At 46.5% G+C, this 11,523-nt stretch overlaps 3 protein-coding genes across 6 annotated transcripts; 2 read left to right on the forward strand and 1 right to left on the reverse strand.

Annotated features, from left to right (window-relative positions):
• Nucleotides 1–217: 217 nt before the first annotated feature.
• kng1 (kininogen 1) lies at nt 218–3,273 on the reverse strand. 4 transcript variants are annotated; one of them, XM_037249710.1, is made up of 9 exons: nt 3,124–3,273; nt 2,916–3,000; nt 2,695–2,832; nt 2,289–2,405; nt 2,074–2,149; nt 1,199–1,368; nt 1,020–1,130; nt 849–943; nt 218–771 (listed from the first exon to the last, which is right to left on the reverse strand). In XM_037249710.1, exons 2-9 carry the CDS (start codon nt 2,973–2,975, stop codon nt 483–485), a joined length of 1,056 nt encoding a protein of 351 aa, XP_037105605.1. In that variant the 5' UTR covers nt 2,976–3,000; nt 3,124–3,273; the 3' UTR covers nt 218–482. The 4 variants fall into 4 exon arrangements, with proteins under 4 accessions (XP_037105605.1, XP_037105604.1, XP_037105607.1 ...); XM_037249709.1 differs by having other exon boundaries at nt 2,916–3,041; nt 3,124–3,272; XM_037249712.1 differs by having other exon boundaries at nt 218–761; nt 845–943; nt 2,916–3,041; nt 3,124–3,272.
• A 707-nt stretch (nt 3,274–3,980) lies between these two features.
• LOC119121795 (lysosome-associated membrane glycoprotein 3) lies at nt 3,981–5,716 on the forward strand. The gene is made up of 7 exons (XM_037249713.1): nt 3,981–4,124; nt 4,305–4,409; nt 4,535–4,617; nt 4,851–4,976; nt 5,042–5,114; nt 5,192–5,362; nt 5,445–5,716. Exons 1-7 carry the CDS (start codon nt 4,067–4,069, stop codon nt 5,582–5,584), a joined length of 756 nt encoding a protein of 251 aa, XP_037105608.1. The 5' UTR covers nt 3,981–4,066; the 3' UTR covers nt 5,585–5,716.
• A 601-nt stretch (nt 5,717–6,317) lies between these two features.
• On the forward strand, nt 6,318–11,458 carry mccc1 (methylcrotonoyl-CoA carboxylase 1 (alpha)). The gene is made up of 19 exons (XM_037250081.1): nt 6,318–6,621; nt 6,971–7,014; nt 7,140–7,279; nt 7,358–7,453; nt 7,643–7,764; nt 7,847–7,994; nt 8,063–8,184; nt 8,257–8,368; nt 8,551–8,632; nt 8,698–8,825; nt 8,885–9,068; nt 9,153–9,262; nt 9,441–9,657; nt 9,724–9,810; nt 9,882–9,931; nt 10,004–10,141; nt 10,317–10,424; nt 10,596–10,667; nt 10,738–11,458. Exons 1-19 carry the CDS (start codon nt 6,566–6,568, stop codon nt 10,870–10,872), a joined length of 2,151 nt encoding a protein of 716 aa, XP_037105976.1. The 5' UTR covers nt 6,318–6,565; the 3' UTR covers nt 10,873–11,458.
• The last annotated feature ends 65 nt before the right edge of the window (nt 11,459–11,523 follow it).

An 11,523-nucleotide genomic window follows, 5' to 3' on the forward strand; every position in this document is an offset into this window, starting at 1 on the left:
GAATGATTGACCATCCATTTGAGTGTTCTGTGAAGATGTACAAATATACATTTGTTAAACATTCACCAGACTGTGTGTGTTTTTGCACAAAGTGTCAGCACAACAGAGGCCTTGGAATAAAATATTTCCAATGGATAGTTATTCTGCCGTGTCAGCACTTTCAGAAAAAATAACTGAAATCAATTTCTATTCCATTAGAAACACAAACAGAAGAAAGCAAGGTCGTACGACTTTTAATTTCTCTATATTGGCCAACTTGGTAATCTTAACATCTTTATGCCACGATTCTAACATGTGCTGTATTCACTTGTGTTGTATAAAATGTTTATCATTTAAATGTATGCAATAGCCTGATACTCTCATGTTAAATTGAAATCAAAACATCTCCTGATTCTACGTTTCCTCTGCTCTTTGTGGCATCGGAATATTTCTTCAGAATTGTCCAAAAGCAGGAAAAAGGAAATTATGATTTAATGAGGCGTTCACCCCAGAAGGTCTTCGTCACGAAGAGGCCTGATTGTGGGAGCTGGAGACGTACCATCCGGGTTGGGAGCGACAGGACGGATGGGGAGGAACGTCTTCCACGGCTTGGATGGGCAGTGGAAGGGGTCGTTGTTTGGACCTTCAGCCGTCGCAGCGGTCGGAGACGCGTCGGTCCCGTCCTCCTCCGATGATTCTTTTTTGTCTGCAGCGATGGCGGGCTCTTCTAGCATAGCGTCCCTAAAGGGAGTCCAGCCGGGGGGCAGGCGTCGGCCCATGGCCTGAATCCACACAAAAGTGAATTGCGACCAATTAAGACCACTCCCAAAATATTTTTGCACATCACTAGCGACTGGAGGCCTACCCGAGGTGGGAGAGGACCTTCTTGGCATTCAATATTGGCCTGAGGGGCCACATGTCTCCACGGTGCCACATCCACCGTGGAACGGCAGTTAAAGACTTCCTGCAAGCAGAGAGAGCTTGTGAGGAAGCCAGTGTCACACGCAACAAGGACAAACATGGCGTGCACTCGCGTTTACCATCGTCTCGTCATCGTGCACGCACAAGTCGCTGAGTTCGCTGTGTTCGACTTTGGCGCAGGTGGTCCTCCTCACGTCAAATTCCAGTTTGAATCGGAAACCTGCCACCACCTGTTTGGAGAAAAACATTGAAATACTTTCTTGCTCTGTCCCACCAAATGGGCGCAAACAGACGTCACCTGTCTGGTTGCTTGTCCGACGCTGTGAAGACTGAACAGGTGTGTGGAGTTGGAGACGGAGTTGAACTTGGAGATGGAAACTGACAGAGGAACCTTAATGTCCTCCGAGTTCTCGCCAATTTCCATCGGGCAACCCAGACAGGACGCACTTTCGGGCACAATATGGTCATCTGGAAAACCGTGGCAAGAAGACAAAAAGATGTTTGAGAGGCTTGGCCACCATTCTTAGAGTGACGGTCATCGATAGGCAAAATGATTTTTGTTACCTTTTTATTTTTTAATTTTCACAAAAGTCAAGCGAGGTCATCCGTTTCTCTCACTGACAAATTCTTTTGACAATGCAAATGTTTGTGTTCCTTCTTGTAATGGATGTTATTGATTACTATGGCAAACACTCATCATTTGTAGTTAATCATTCAGCCTTTGAGAGTGACCACAAGATTTGCTCGTGCAATCGCTTTTTTTCAAAGAATCACCTAAAAATGCTACAAACGTTCAGTGGTAGTTTCTGCTTCGTGCACAAAATGCGCACGGAGAAGAATTTTGGCACATCTAGTACGTTTTTGTCCGTTTCAGAGGGCGGCCATTTTGCCTTGTGCTACCACTTGCTGTCGACTGAGAATGACATCACAGTGCCGTTGGACTCAGAGGGCGGCCATTTTGCCTTGTGTTACCACTTGGTGTCGACTGAGAATGACATCACAGGGGCGTTGGACTCAGCTTGCGAACGTCCATGACTAACCCCGGTGCACACGTGATCCTTATGAGTTTATTGTGACATAACTCTTTATAAGTGCCGCTCGACTCCCTAATTGTGCTCCCTTTCTTTCAGTCTCATTTCACTATTCAAACACACGCAATGACGAATGACTCACCATGCAGACAGTGCACCTGTTCGGTGTGCTTTTCCGTCTCCGTCACCAGGACTGTGGCGTTGCATGGGAGCGGCTCCTAGAGGAAACAAATGCGAGATGCGCATAACGGGGCGAGCGGCGCTAAATACACACGAGACAGACTTCGCCATGCACAGTTATGAGTCCTCGATTGAAGTAAGCCTACAAAGAGCGAAACACCGACGAAATGTCATTACTTGACGCCCAAAAGGGTGATAGTTGCATTCTGTGTACGGTTTGGGACTTCCCGCCAGACAGTCGCTCGTCCTGCTGGAAAACTGCAGCGAGTACAAAGAATCCGAGCCGTGCTCTGACTGCAAAAACATGCACAGTTGGGGGGGACAAATGGAAATTTATTTTGAAGCAGTCATGATTTATTTTGGTGATCAAAAGACAAAAAAAAAAGAAGCTGCTTTTTGCTCAATGATCACACTCTGAGGCTCTTTAAATAAAAGCGGAACCACTACAAAGTTCCTTATGAGAGCGAAGCAACTGCAAACCGTAGATAAGTTGCAGTGGTGTACTGAATGTTATCATGGCTCACCTTATCAATATATTAACTTCTTCAGGTACACATGTATTTGGATCATAAAGCGTCTTTACCTTGGTGGCCGTTAAAATCTGATACAGCGCCAACTTGTAGCTGGCGGTCAACCTGTCGTTGAAAGTGTGTAAAGCGCTGGTGACGGCCGCCTCAACAGACGGGTCATCGCAGAAGATCTGAGCGTCAGGCTGCACGTCCTTCAAGAGCAGAGCGGTGACAGTCAAAAACATCCGGCACTTCAAAACTCAGCAAAAATAGTTTAACTCTCGCATGTTCATACCTGGCCGCAAACAAAGCCCACCAGAAGCAATGTAGTCAGAGCCACCCCACTCTTCATCATTGTGCTCACTTGGTACTTCTCCACTCTGAGGCAAACGGGAGACAAAAGCCAACAATTCGGCCTAGGCTTGAAATGCAGAAGATCAAATCAGATCAATAAGACACAAGCTTAAAAAAAGTGGAGCGATCGAGTAATGTGCTGCCCTTACAGGAGGTTCACACGGGGTGCCGATACGATTGGACTCTTCACCCTGGAGTGGACGACTGAATCAAGTTTTCCTGAAAATGTTGCTGTGAGAAGGATGATGACTCACCCATCAACTCACAGGACAGGAGGGCAGACAGAATACACAAAGTGCTCACACACACACACACACACACACACACACACATACACACACAGGCTACAAGAGTCAATGTTTGCTTGTTTGTTTGACCTGTTCAGTCAAAGTCAGAGAGACGGACGGCGTACGAGACACCGCAAACGTTCGTTGCTGACTTTAGACCAGCGAATGTGTGTGTGTGCACATGTGTGTATAATTCACCAACACACACACTCTAGCTCATTAATTCATAGTTGCTAAAAGTATGAACTATGGAGAGGAAACAATTACTTCAGAGTTTGTGTTTGAGGGCCGTTGGTCTTTCGTATGTGTGCATTTTGTGTGTTTATCTGGTACTTTGTCCCTGACGACCTTTACCCTCCACCACTTTGATTCATCCGGTTCACTGAACCTCTCCAATTTTTGTCCATTTGTTGCTCACAATTTGGGAAGCTCAACAAGACATTTATTAACTCCAGACCGGAGACGGTATCTCGGTATTCACCAAATCAACCAGGAACCAGATCTGAGCCTCTGACTCAGTTTTTGCTCGAAGATATTCTTCTAATAATGCTGTTTATATCCTGCTGCAAGACTCGTCATCTGCAGCAGAGATCAAACGTTTGTGTCAGTCCAAACATGACATGAGGCCCCAAAAAAGGAATAAGAGCTTTTTACGCAAAATGTGCAAAGCCCTCTGTGACGCTTCACTTCCTCTCCAAGAGAGGCCTTGTGGTAGATAAAAAAAAAAAAAAAGCCTTTACATTGACATGGTCTCACCACAGAGGAAGCATCGCTGAGCAAGTCATTCTTTTGCATTTGTTTGATAATGCAAGAAGGTGCTACAAGCGGATGGCCTTTACTTTTCTTGGCTGTTTTAATTCCAGGTATGTTTGCCGACATTTTCCTCAAATTAGTAAGCGTCACGCTTTACCCGAAATGAAGGTGTGTTTTAGGAATAAACGTTATTGTGCTTTCCTCTTACATTTGCAGTGAAAACTTGACGCTGGCTCGTAATGTCAGCTGCGACTTCTTTTTAACGTGTAAATGATGGGATTCCCGCGTAGGTGTCCACTTGGTTGGAAATGATACATCTATTTTGGCTGCGTCAAGTTTTGGGGCTCGCGTCGACCGGCCAGTCCTACACCCTACTGAGGCTCTCCCTGTACCAGGTACACACAAACGCAACATGACTTTGTTTACAGTTGGCCGTGCGGACTGTCATGACCATGTTCACTTTTTTGCTCAAGGCTGGACCAAGTTTGAAATCTTGTCATTGCCTTTTTGTTTTCGGCAGGAACCTACACTCTGGCCAACCCCGAGGGGGAACCATGCATCAAAGCTACCCTGGGAGCACAGTTTATCATCATCATAAAGAAGGTCACTCACACACATACTCGGACTGCCTCGAATTGACAAAAGTGTGTGTTTTCTGCCTGACTCTTGAGTAACTGCGTATTGCTTTCAGATAAGACCAATAGAGCCACCACACCCAAATGAGTTCCTTTCTCTCCTTATTGTTTGTGTGTTGCCTCTTCCACACGTCGCTTCATCTGCAATGGCTCAAAATGGACAGTAGGAGTGACAAGATGTTCTCATTTGTCCATATTTAGAAGAGCTGGTTTTACAACTTGGACCCCCTTAAGGTCACAGTTAGGGGTTCCTGTCACAGGGAGTCGGCAGTCTTGTCTCTCTCGCTACCCGATAATGCCGCCAGCCTGCAGTTCGCCTTCAGAAAGGTACAACGGCGCAGATATGTGCAGCCAAGCAACACTCTGAATTACTATTTGCCTTCTCTCTCCAGGAAAAGAATCAAGTCTACGTCAGCAAGCTGACTGCTTCGGTGTCTCCTCAGCCCGTCTGTTTAGGATGTGCGAGTAAGAGCAAAAAGAAAGGACACCGTTTCTGAGAATGTGGACTGAGTTTCATTGATTGCTATCTGTCCCCTTTTCAGATAAGACGTACTCGGGTTTGGTGTCACGTGACAAGCTCTTTGCGGAACCCAACGGCCAAAGCTTTTGGTGCAAATCTCCAACCGTGCTTCTGATATCTTCAGAAATGAGTATTAAGCTGGTACCTCTCCATATGCAGGCATTTGGTGTGCCCAGCGGACAATATGGACAAGGTGAATGCACTTCTATTCGCTTCAGTTACAGTCCTGTTTTTTTCCCATTTTTAATCATTTTGATCTGATTCGCATTTTTCAGTGAATGAGTGTTTGGCTGATTATAACAAGAGGACCATCCCTGTCATCCTTTGGGCTGTAGCAGTTGGCCTTTTGTTGATTATTCTCGTGATTTTCTTAATGATGAGAGAAAATCGTACTCGAGACTACGAAAGCCTTTGAGCTCTTCCTGAAACTGTCATTTATTATTTGAAATGGGTCATAAAAAAAGGTCAAAATATGTATGTCAAATATTTGTTGTTAATAAATAATTCTGTATTATTTTTATGTATTAAATAAAGAAATACAATTCTTTCATTCTCTTCGACTCTTTCATTATAATTAATAAAATTATTGATCCTGAAGTGACTAAACCCAAAATAGTAGCTTCCCAGGGCTGATGAACGGAGTTAGGACGTGTGCCTTTGCACTTGACGCAGGAAGCATGCGCAGATTCTTGTTGGTAGGTAAAGAAAAGACGTGCAAGGCATTGACACAATTGAAAACTCTTTGCTTCCTCTCAACCCCGCCGGTGCTCAAATTCACTGCGGGTTTTATAGCTTCATAGTACAATGCATGATAATGCACAAGAGTCCCTCTAGTGGCATGAGGGTAAATTACAACAATCCAAAAATACAAAAGGACAAAAATGGCTCATACAAATGCTTTCTATAAACTGAATCATGTTTATATATGGAAGATTTTTGTTTTCCTATCACGTTTACTTTAATATTTACAACAAAATTTAAGAATGTTTATGTATTTTTGAAGTAAATATTCAATGAAGCAAGACATTTTAATAAATAATTTTGAAGGAAACCGTACCAAATGTTTTGAAATGGTTCTACCTGCTGGTGCTTTGTCGTAATTACAGCATCCTCCCCGCCTCCGAATCAGCTTGACTCATTGGTCAACGACACTACGAATCCCTATAAAGCTCAAAAATAGAATACAGATGTGTTCCTTAATTTTGTTCAATTTTTAGGAGTCTTATGTGACCCTGTTACGCTTTTTAGCTTTCGTCCATTATTTAGATGGTTATTTCACTTGCGGACAGCATGTAATTTGACACTTTTGGCTATTTTCGCTTCGCCTTTTCCACATCAGTGAGAGAGCTAGCTAGCTAGTAGCTAGCTTGCAGCCAGTCGTCCAAACTTGACCGCAATGGCTGCAGTCATTCTAAGTTTCCCAACTCTCCACGGTTTAAGAGTATTCACTCAGTGAGTCAACAAACAAGCTACACGCCGCTGTCTGGAAAAAATAATGCAGTCGTGTTACCCGGTCGCTCTGCCTTTCTTTATCATTAGCTTGCTACCAATCACTTTTGTAAATGCTAACCAAGCTAATGGGGCGAAAAAGCGAAGACTACAAATTACACGCTGTTGCTTTAATTGCCGTGCACACTGTCACTCATTTTATCGTATTGTCGAGAGAAGTTTGTACTCGTACATGGCTCTGCGATGTTCATATTTGAGCAAGGTTAAATGAGCTAGCTAGCGCTGCCAAGGATGTTTACAGTACTACGCTGGTTGTACCATTCAGTTAATTATGTGCAAACTCTCTTTCCAGAAAATTGTTATGGACCAAAAGAGGAGTGAGATTAATATCCGGAGGTGAGAAATGCTCATTGCTGTTGAAGATATAGACAGTCCAGTTTATGAGCACATATACCATTTCCCCCCCCCCATTTTTTATTTGCGCAAACATCTACTAAAATATTGCATAATGTCGTTGGTAGGGGTGAGAAGGATCGAGAAGGTGCTGATCGCCAATCGAGGGGAGATCGCCTGTCGAGTAATGCGCACAGCAAAGAAGATGGGTGTCCGGTCGGTGGCTGTCTACAGCGACGCTGACAGACACTCCATGCATGTCGCCATGGTGAGATGGTTCCATATGCTTTGGAAATATCTGTTCCAAAGTTCCCAAACATAAACAGCATTCCTTCTGCTTTTCTAGGCAGATGAAGCCTACCACATCGGGCCGCCTGCTCCCCAGCAGAGTTATCTCAACATGGGGAAGGTTTTAGAAGTGGCCAAAACGTCTGGGTCACATGTGAGTGGTTGTGTTCTCGGTGGACATTCAATTGCAGCAGTAGTTTTGAATGTTCACTTGTGATTCACACGGTTGGTGTTCCGTGAACGAGGTGTTTATTGTTGTGCTTGTTGTTGCTGCTTGGGAGCCATTGTCACGTTAGCGATGCCTGTTTGAAAGGATTTGTGTGGTCCTGTTGCTTTTATGTAGGCAGTCCACCCTGGTTATGGCTTTCTGTCTGAGAATACGGAGTTTGCAGAGGCCTGTAAAGAGAATGGAATCATCTTCATTGGACCGCCATCCTCTGCCATACGAGACATGGGCATTAAAAGGTTCAGAATAAAAAAATTTCACTCGCAATACAGTTAATAAACGCAGGCCGATAGTCATACCTTACTTTTCTTTCGCTTTTAGCACATCCAAACACATCATGTCGGCTGCCGGGGTGCCGATTATCGGAGGTTACCATGGCGATGACCAGTCAGATGAGAGACTGCGAGCAGAGGCCGAAAAGATCGGCTACCCCGTGATGATCAAGGCGGTCCGTGGAGGAGGTGGAAAGGTGAGGCCACAAGTTCGGGGAGCAGCTGGATCATGACTTCCTCAAATTGAAAGTAATAATGTGCTCAGGGGATGCGCATCGCACGCTCCGACTCGGAGTTCTTGGAACAGCTTCAATCTGCGAGACGAGAAGCCACTAAATCATTCAACGACGATGTCATGCTGATTGAGAAGTTTGTGGAGGATCCCAGGTAAGGAACAATCAAACTTTGCTGGAATGGTGAGCGAGACTTTTGGATTGCCTTCACTTTCCATGTGTGCAGACACGTTGAAGTTCAGGTGTTTGGGGACATGCACGGGAACGCCGTCTACCTGTTTGAGAGGGACTGCAGCGTCCAGAGGAGACATCAGAAGATCATTGAGGAAGCGCCAGGAGTGAGCTCCTACATTCCTCGACCGTGTGACCGAGTCAAAACATGTCATGATAATAGATTGGCGTCCAAAGCAATGCGCTGTTATGCTGTCTTTCTTTTTGCTAAGCATGAGGCGTGCAAATGTCCAATGGACGGTGCTTTGTTGGACAAGAAACTGACATCATGAAATGTTTGCTTGCATAGCCCGGCATTGATGGCGAAGTCCGGAGGAAACTTGGCGAAGCGGCTGTGAGAGCGGCTGAGGCCGTCAACTATGTCGGCGCAGGTTAGATGAGCACAGCGTACATTGGCCTGGCCGCAGCCTTACGCGTGTGCCGCGTCGCCTTGCAGGCACAGTGGAGTTCATCATGGACGCCCAGCACAACTTCTACTTCATGGAGATGAACACCAGGCTGCAGGTGGAGCATCCCGTCTCCGAGATGATCACCGGCACCGACTTGGTGGAGTGGCAACTGCGGGTGAGTCGACCGCGGGTAATTCTTGATGGCGGCCCGGATCTCATCTGGGTCTCCCGTAGGTGGCGGCAGGAGAGCGCCTACCTCTGCTCCAAGATGACATCACGCTAACGGGTCACTCCTTCGAGGCCCGCATCTATGCCGAGGATCCAAACAATGACTTCCTCCCGGGGGCGGGGCCTCTGCTACATCTCTCGGCGCCTCCGCCGGACCAGCACACTCGCATCGAGACCGGAGTCAGACAAGGTGGGATTTCTGGTTGCCTGCAATATTGTAAAAAATGCGCTCATTTGTGTTTTATATTTTGCGTGTGTGGTTGTTGCTTCGTAGGAGACGAGGTGTCTGTTCATTATGATCCCATGATAGCAAAGCTTGTAGTGTGGGGCGAGGACCGCTGTGCCGCCCTAAAGAAGCTGCGCTACTGTTTAAGGCAATACAACGTAAGACATGCCATGCCAACACGAACGTTCGTACACGTGCCAACATATTGCCCAACTTGGGGAATCATCAAAAAACATTAATTGCACAGGGCGACGACAAGTTGTCATCACAAATGGCTTTGGGTGTCCCTGAACGTAATTGAAAAGCCAACGGTGGATTTTCTTGTGCCGTCGTCAGATCGTGGGTCTGAGCACCAACATCGACTTTCTACTGAGTCTGTCGGGCCACCCGCAGTTTGAGGCGGGTAACGTGAGCACCGGCTTCATCCCGCAGCACTATGCCGATCTCTTCCCCACGCCCGAAGCTCCCTCCGGGGTCGCCGTCTGCCAGGCGGCACTCGGCCTGCTGCTCCACGAGCGGAAAGCCACCGAGGACTTTGCGGGCACTTCCGGAGGTGAGCCGCGTCGTCCTCATATCGGTTTCATAGCTCAATCAACGCTCGTGCATTTGTGGCCGCCAGATCCTTTCTCGCCGTTTGGCTCGAGTAGCGGCTGGAGGCTGAACACGCACGTGTCCAGGAGCATGACGCTGCAGCTGGCAGACAAGAGTAAGTCGCCGGGAGGGAACTGTTGGCAGTCACCACAGTCATGTGAAAAACAACAATTTCTTGCTCTTCAGAGGTCATCGTGGTCGTCACATACAACAAAGACGGGAGCTACGCCATGCAGGTGAGCCGCTTTTCAACCGCCGCTTAGCAAAAGGTTCAAATCGAAGCAATTGCAAGTGTTTTCCTCGTTCAGTTGGGCGAGGAGCGGTTTCATGTGACGGGGGAGCTGGAGACAGAAGATGGAGCTTCCTTCCTGCACTGCTCTGTCAATGGCGTCAAGTCTCGACCCAAACTGGTCATCCTGGACAACAGCGTTCATCTCTTCTCCACGGTCAGCGCTACGAATTCTGTTAAAAGGACTTGGTTCGCCGCGGGAATCTTTTTTGTCACATTCCTTTCATACCCTTGCTAGCCATTGGAATCTGGAATACATAGCTTCCCGTGTTTGTCACCGGTCCAAGTTGTCCAATGACGGACGTCTAACATTTGTGTTGTTGTGCGCGCAGGAGGGCGGTGTTGAAATGTCCGTTCCGGTTCCAAAGTATCTGGCTGCTGCGAGCGGATCCGCCGCTCAGGGTGGCGCCGTGGCCCCCATGACTGGAACTATTGAGAAGGTGACTTCCGATGAGCGCAGCGTTGTTCAATCGCCTGCTTTTTATTGACTTGGTATTCTGATCAAATTATGCAGCCCACAACAACAAAAATAATCTGTTGAAAAATAACGCACTGTATTTGTTGAAAGTTGAATTCGACCAGATCTCATATGTTTTGTTTTGGAATGTTAGGTGATGGTGAAGGCGGGCGACAGAGTGAATGTCGGCGACCCGCTGATGGTCATGATTGCCATGAAGATGGAGGTGAGACATGTCTCAACGCACCAAGACTGAGTTCCTTGTGCAATATGTGACCGCTTCGCCAATTCAACAGCACGTCATCCGGGCACCCAAGTCGGGCGTGATCAGAAAGGTCTTTTTCGGCGAGGGCTCTCAGGCCAATCGACATGCTCCCTTGGTGGAACTGGAAGAAGAGGGCGGGGCCGACGAGGAGGCAGCGGCCCAGTAGTCGGGTGCAGTGATATTCCATACTGGGAGACTCAAAATGAAGATTTTGGAGTAGCCATGCCATCCCTCAAGAGACCGTGGCCTTTACGCTCTGCTGCCTTTGGTGCTTTTTGGACTCTATGTAATTGGCTGTCTGGCTAATTGTAGTCGCAGCGCGGCGGCTTGCTTCCTGTCAGGGATGTGGAGGATGAGGAACAAGCAGAATGCTGGCACAACTTCACAATTATTGAAACGGTTACTGATGATGAGTGAGGAAGATTTTTCATTGACATGCCCACATGCTGTGTACATTGTTTCAAAAGTCTCCGTTGATCATGAGCTATTCCAAAAGTTGAATGCAAATTAACTTTTTGTCAAATAATCCTCACACACTCCAACGAAATGTGTCCTTCTGCTTCTTATGATATTTTTGAATACAGTAACTCTGCACTCCAGAATGCTAAGAGTGAAACGTTTAGTAGACCCTAGCTTGTGTTAGAGGACAACTTGGCTCATCTGTTACTTCAAAATGTAGAACTATGCAAAGCTTTGTACTGTGGTCTTGTGTTTGAATGACATCACATCATTAACAACCTACTTTAGAGTGACCAAATGTCTTTTTGTCCACTTTTTTTAACCATGTCTGAGCAAGTTTCATACATTTCATGAAAAT

Source organism: Syngnathus acus, chromosome 4, assembly GCF_901709675.1.
Source record: "Syngnathus acus chromosome 4, fSynAcu1.2, whole genome shotgun sequence".
Lineage (NCBI taxonomy): Eukaryota > Metazoa > Chordata > Actinopteri > Syngnathiformes > Syngnathidae > Syngnathus > Syngnathus acus.

Bases quoted from the DNA above. Each gene is read 5' to 3' on its own strand.
- mccc1 (XM_037250081.1), top strand. From the start codon at position 6,566: ATGGCTGCAGTCATTCTAAGTTTCCCAACTCTCCACGGTTTAAGAGTA. The intron at 8,185-8,256 runs GTAAGGAACAAT...CCATGTGTGCAG, and splicing joins AAGTTTGTGGAGGATCCCAG to ACACGTTGAAGTTCAGGTGT. The intron at 9,263-9,440 runs GTAAGACATGCC...TGCCGTCGTCAG, and splicing joins ACTGTTTAAGGCAATACAAC to ATCGTGGGTCTGAGCACCAA.
- LOC119121795 (XM_037249713.1), top strand. From the start codon at position 4,067: ATGCAAGAAGGTGCTACAAGCGGATGGCCTTTACTTTTCTTGGCTGTT. The intron at 4,125-4,304 runs GTATGTTTGCCG...ATTCCCGCGTAG, and splicing joins CTTGGCTGTTTTAATTCCAG to GTGTCCACTTGGTTGGAAAT. The intron at 4,977-5,041 runs GTACAACGGCGC...TTCTCTCTCCAG, and splicing joins TGCAGTTCGCCTTCAGAAAG to GAAAAGAATCAAGTCTACGT.
- kng1 (XM_037249710.1), bottom strand. From the start codon at position 2,975: ATGATGAAGAGTGGGGTGGCTCTGACTACATTGCTTCTGGTGGGCTTT. The intron at 2,406-2,694 runs GTAAAGACGCTT...ATGTTTTTGCAG, and splicing joins AGATTTTAACGGCCACCAAG to TCAGAGCACGGCTCGGATTC. The intron at 1,369-2,073 runs GTGAGTCATTCG...ACGGTTTTCCAG, and splicing joins ACAGGTGCACTGTCTGCATG to ATGACCATATTGTGCCCGAA.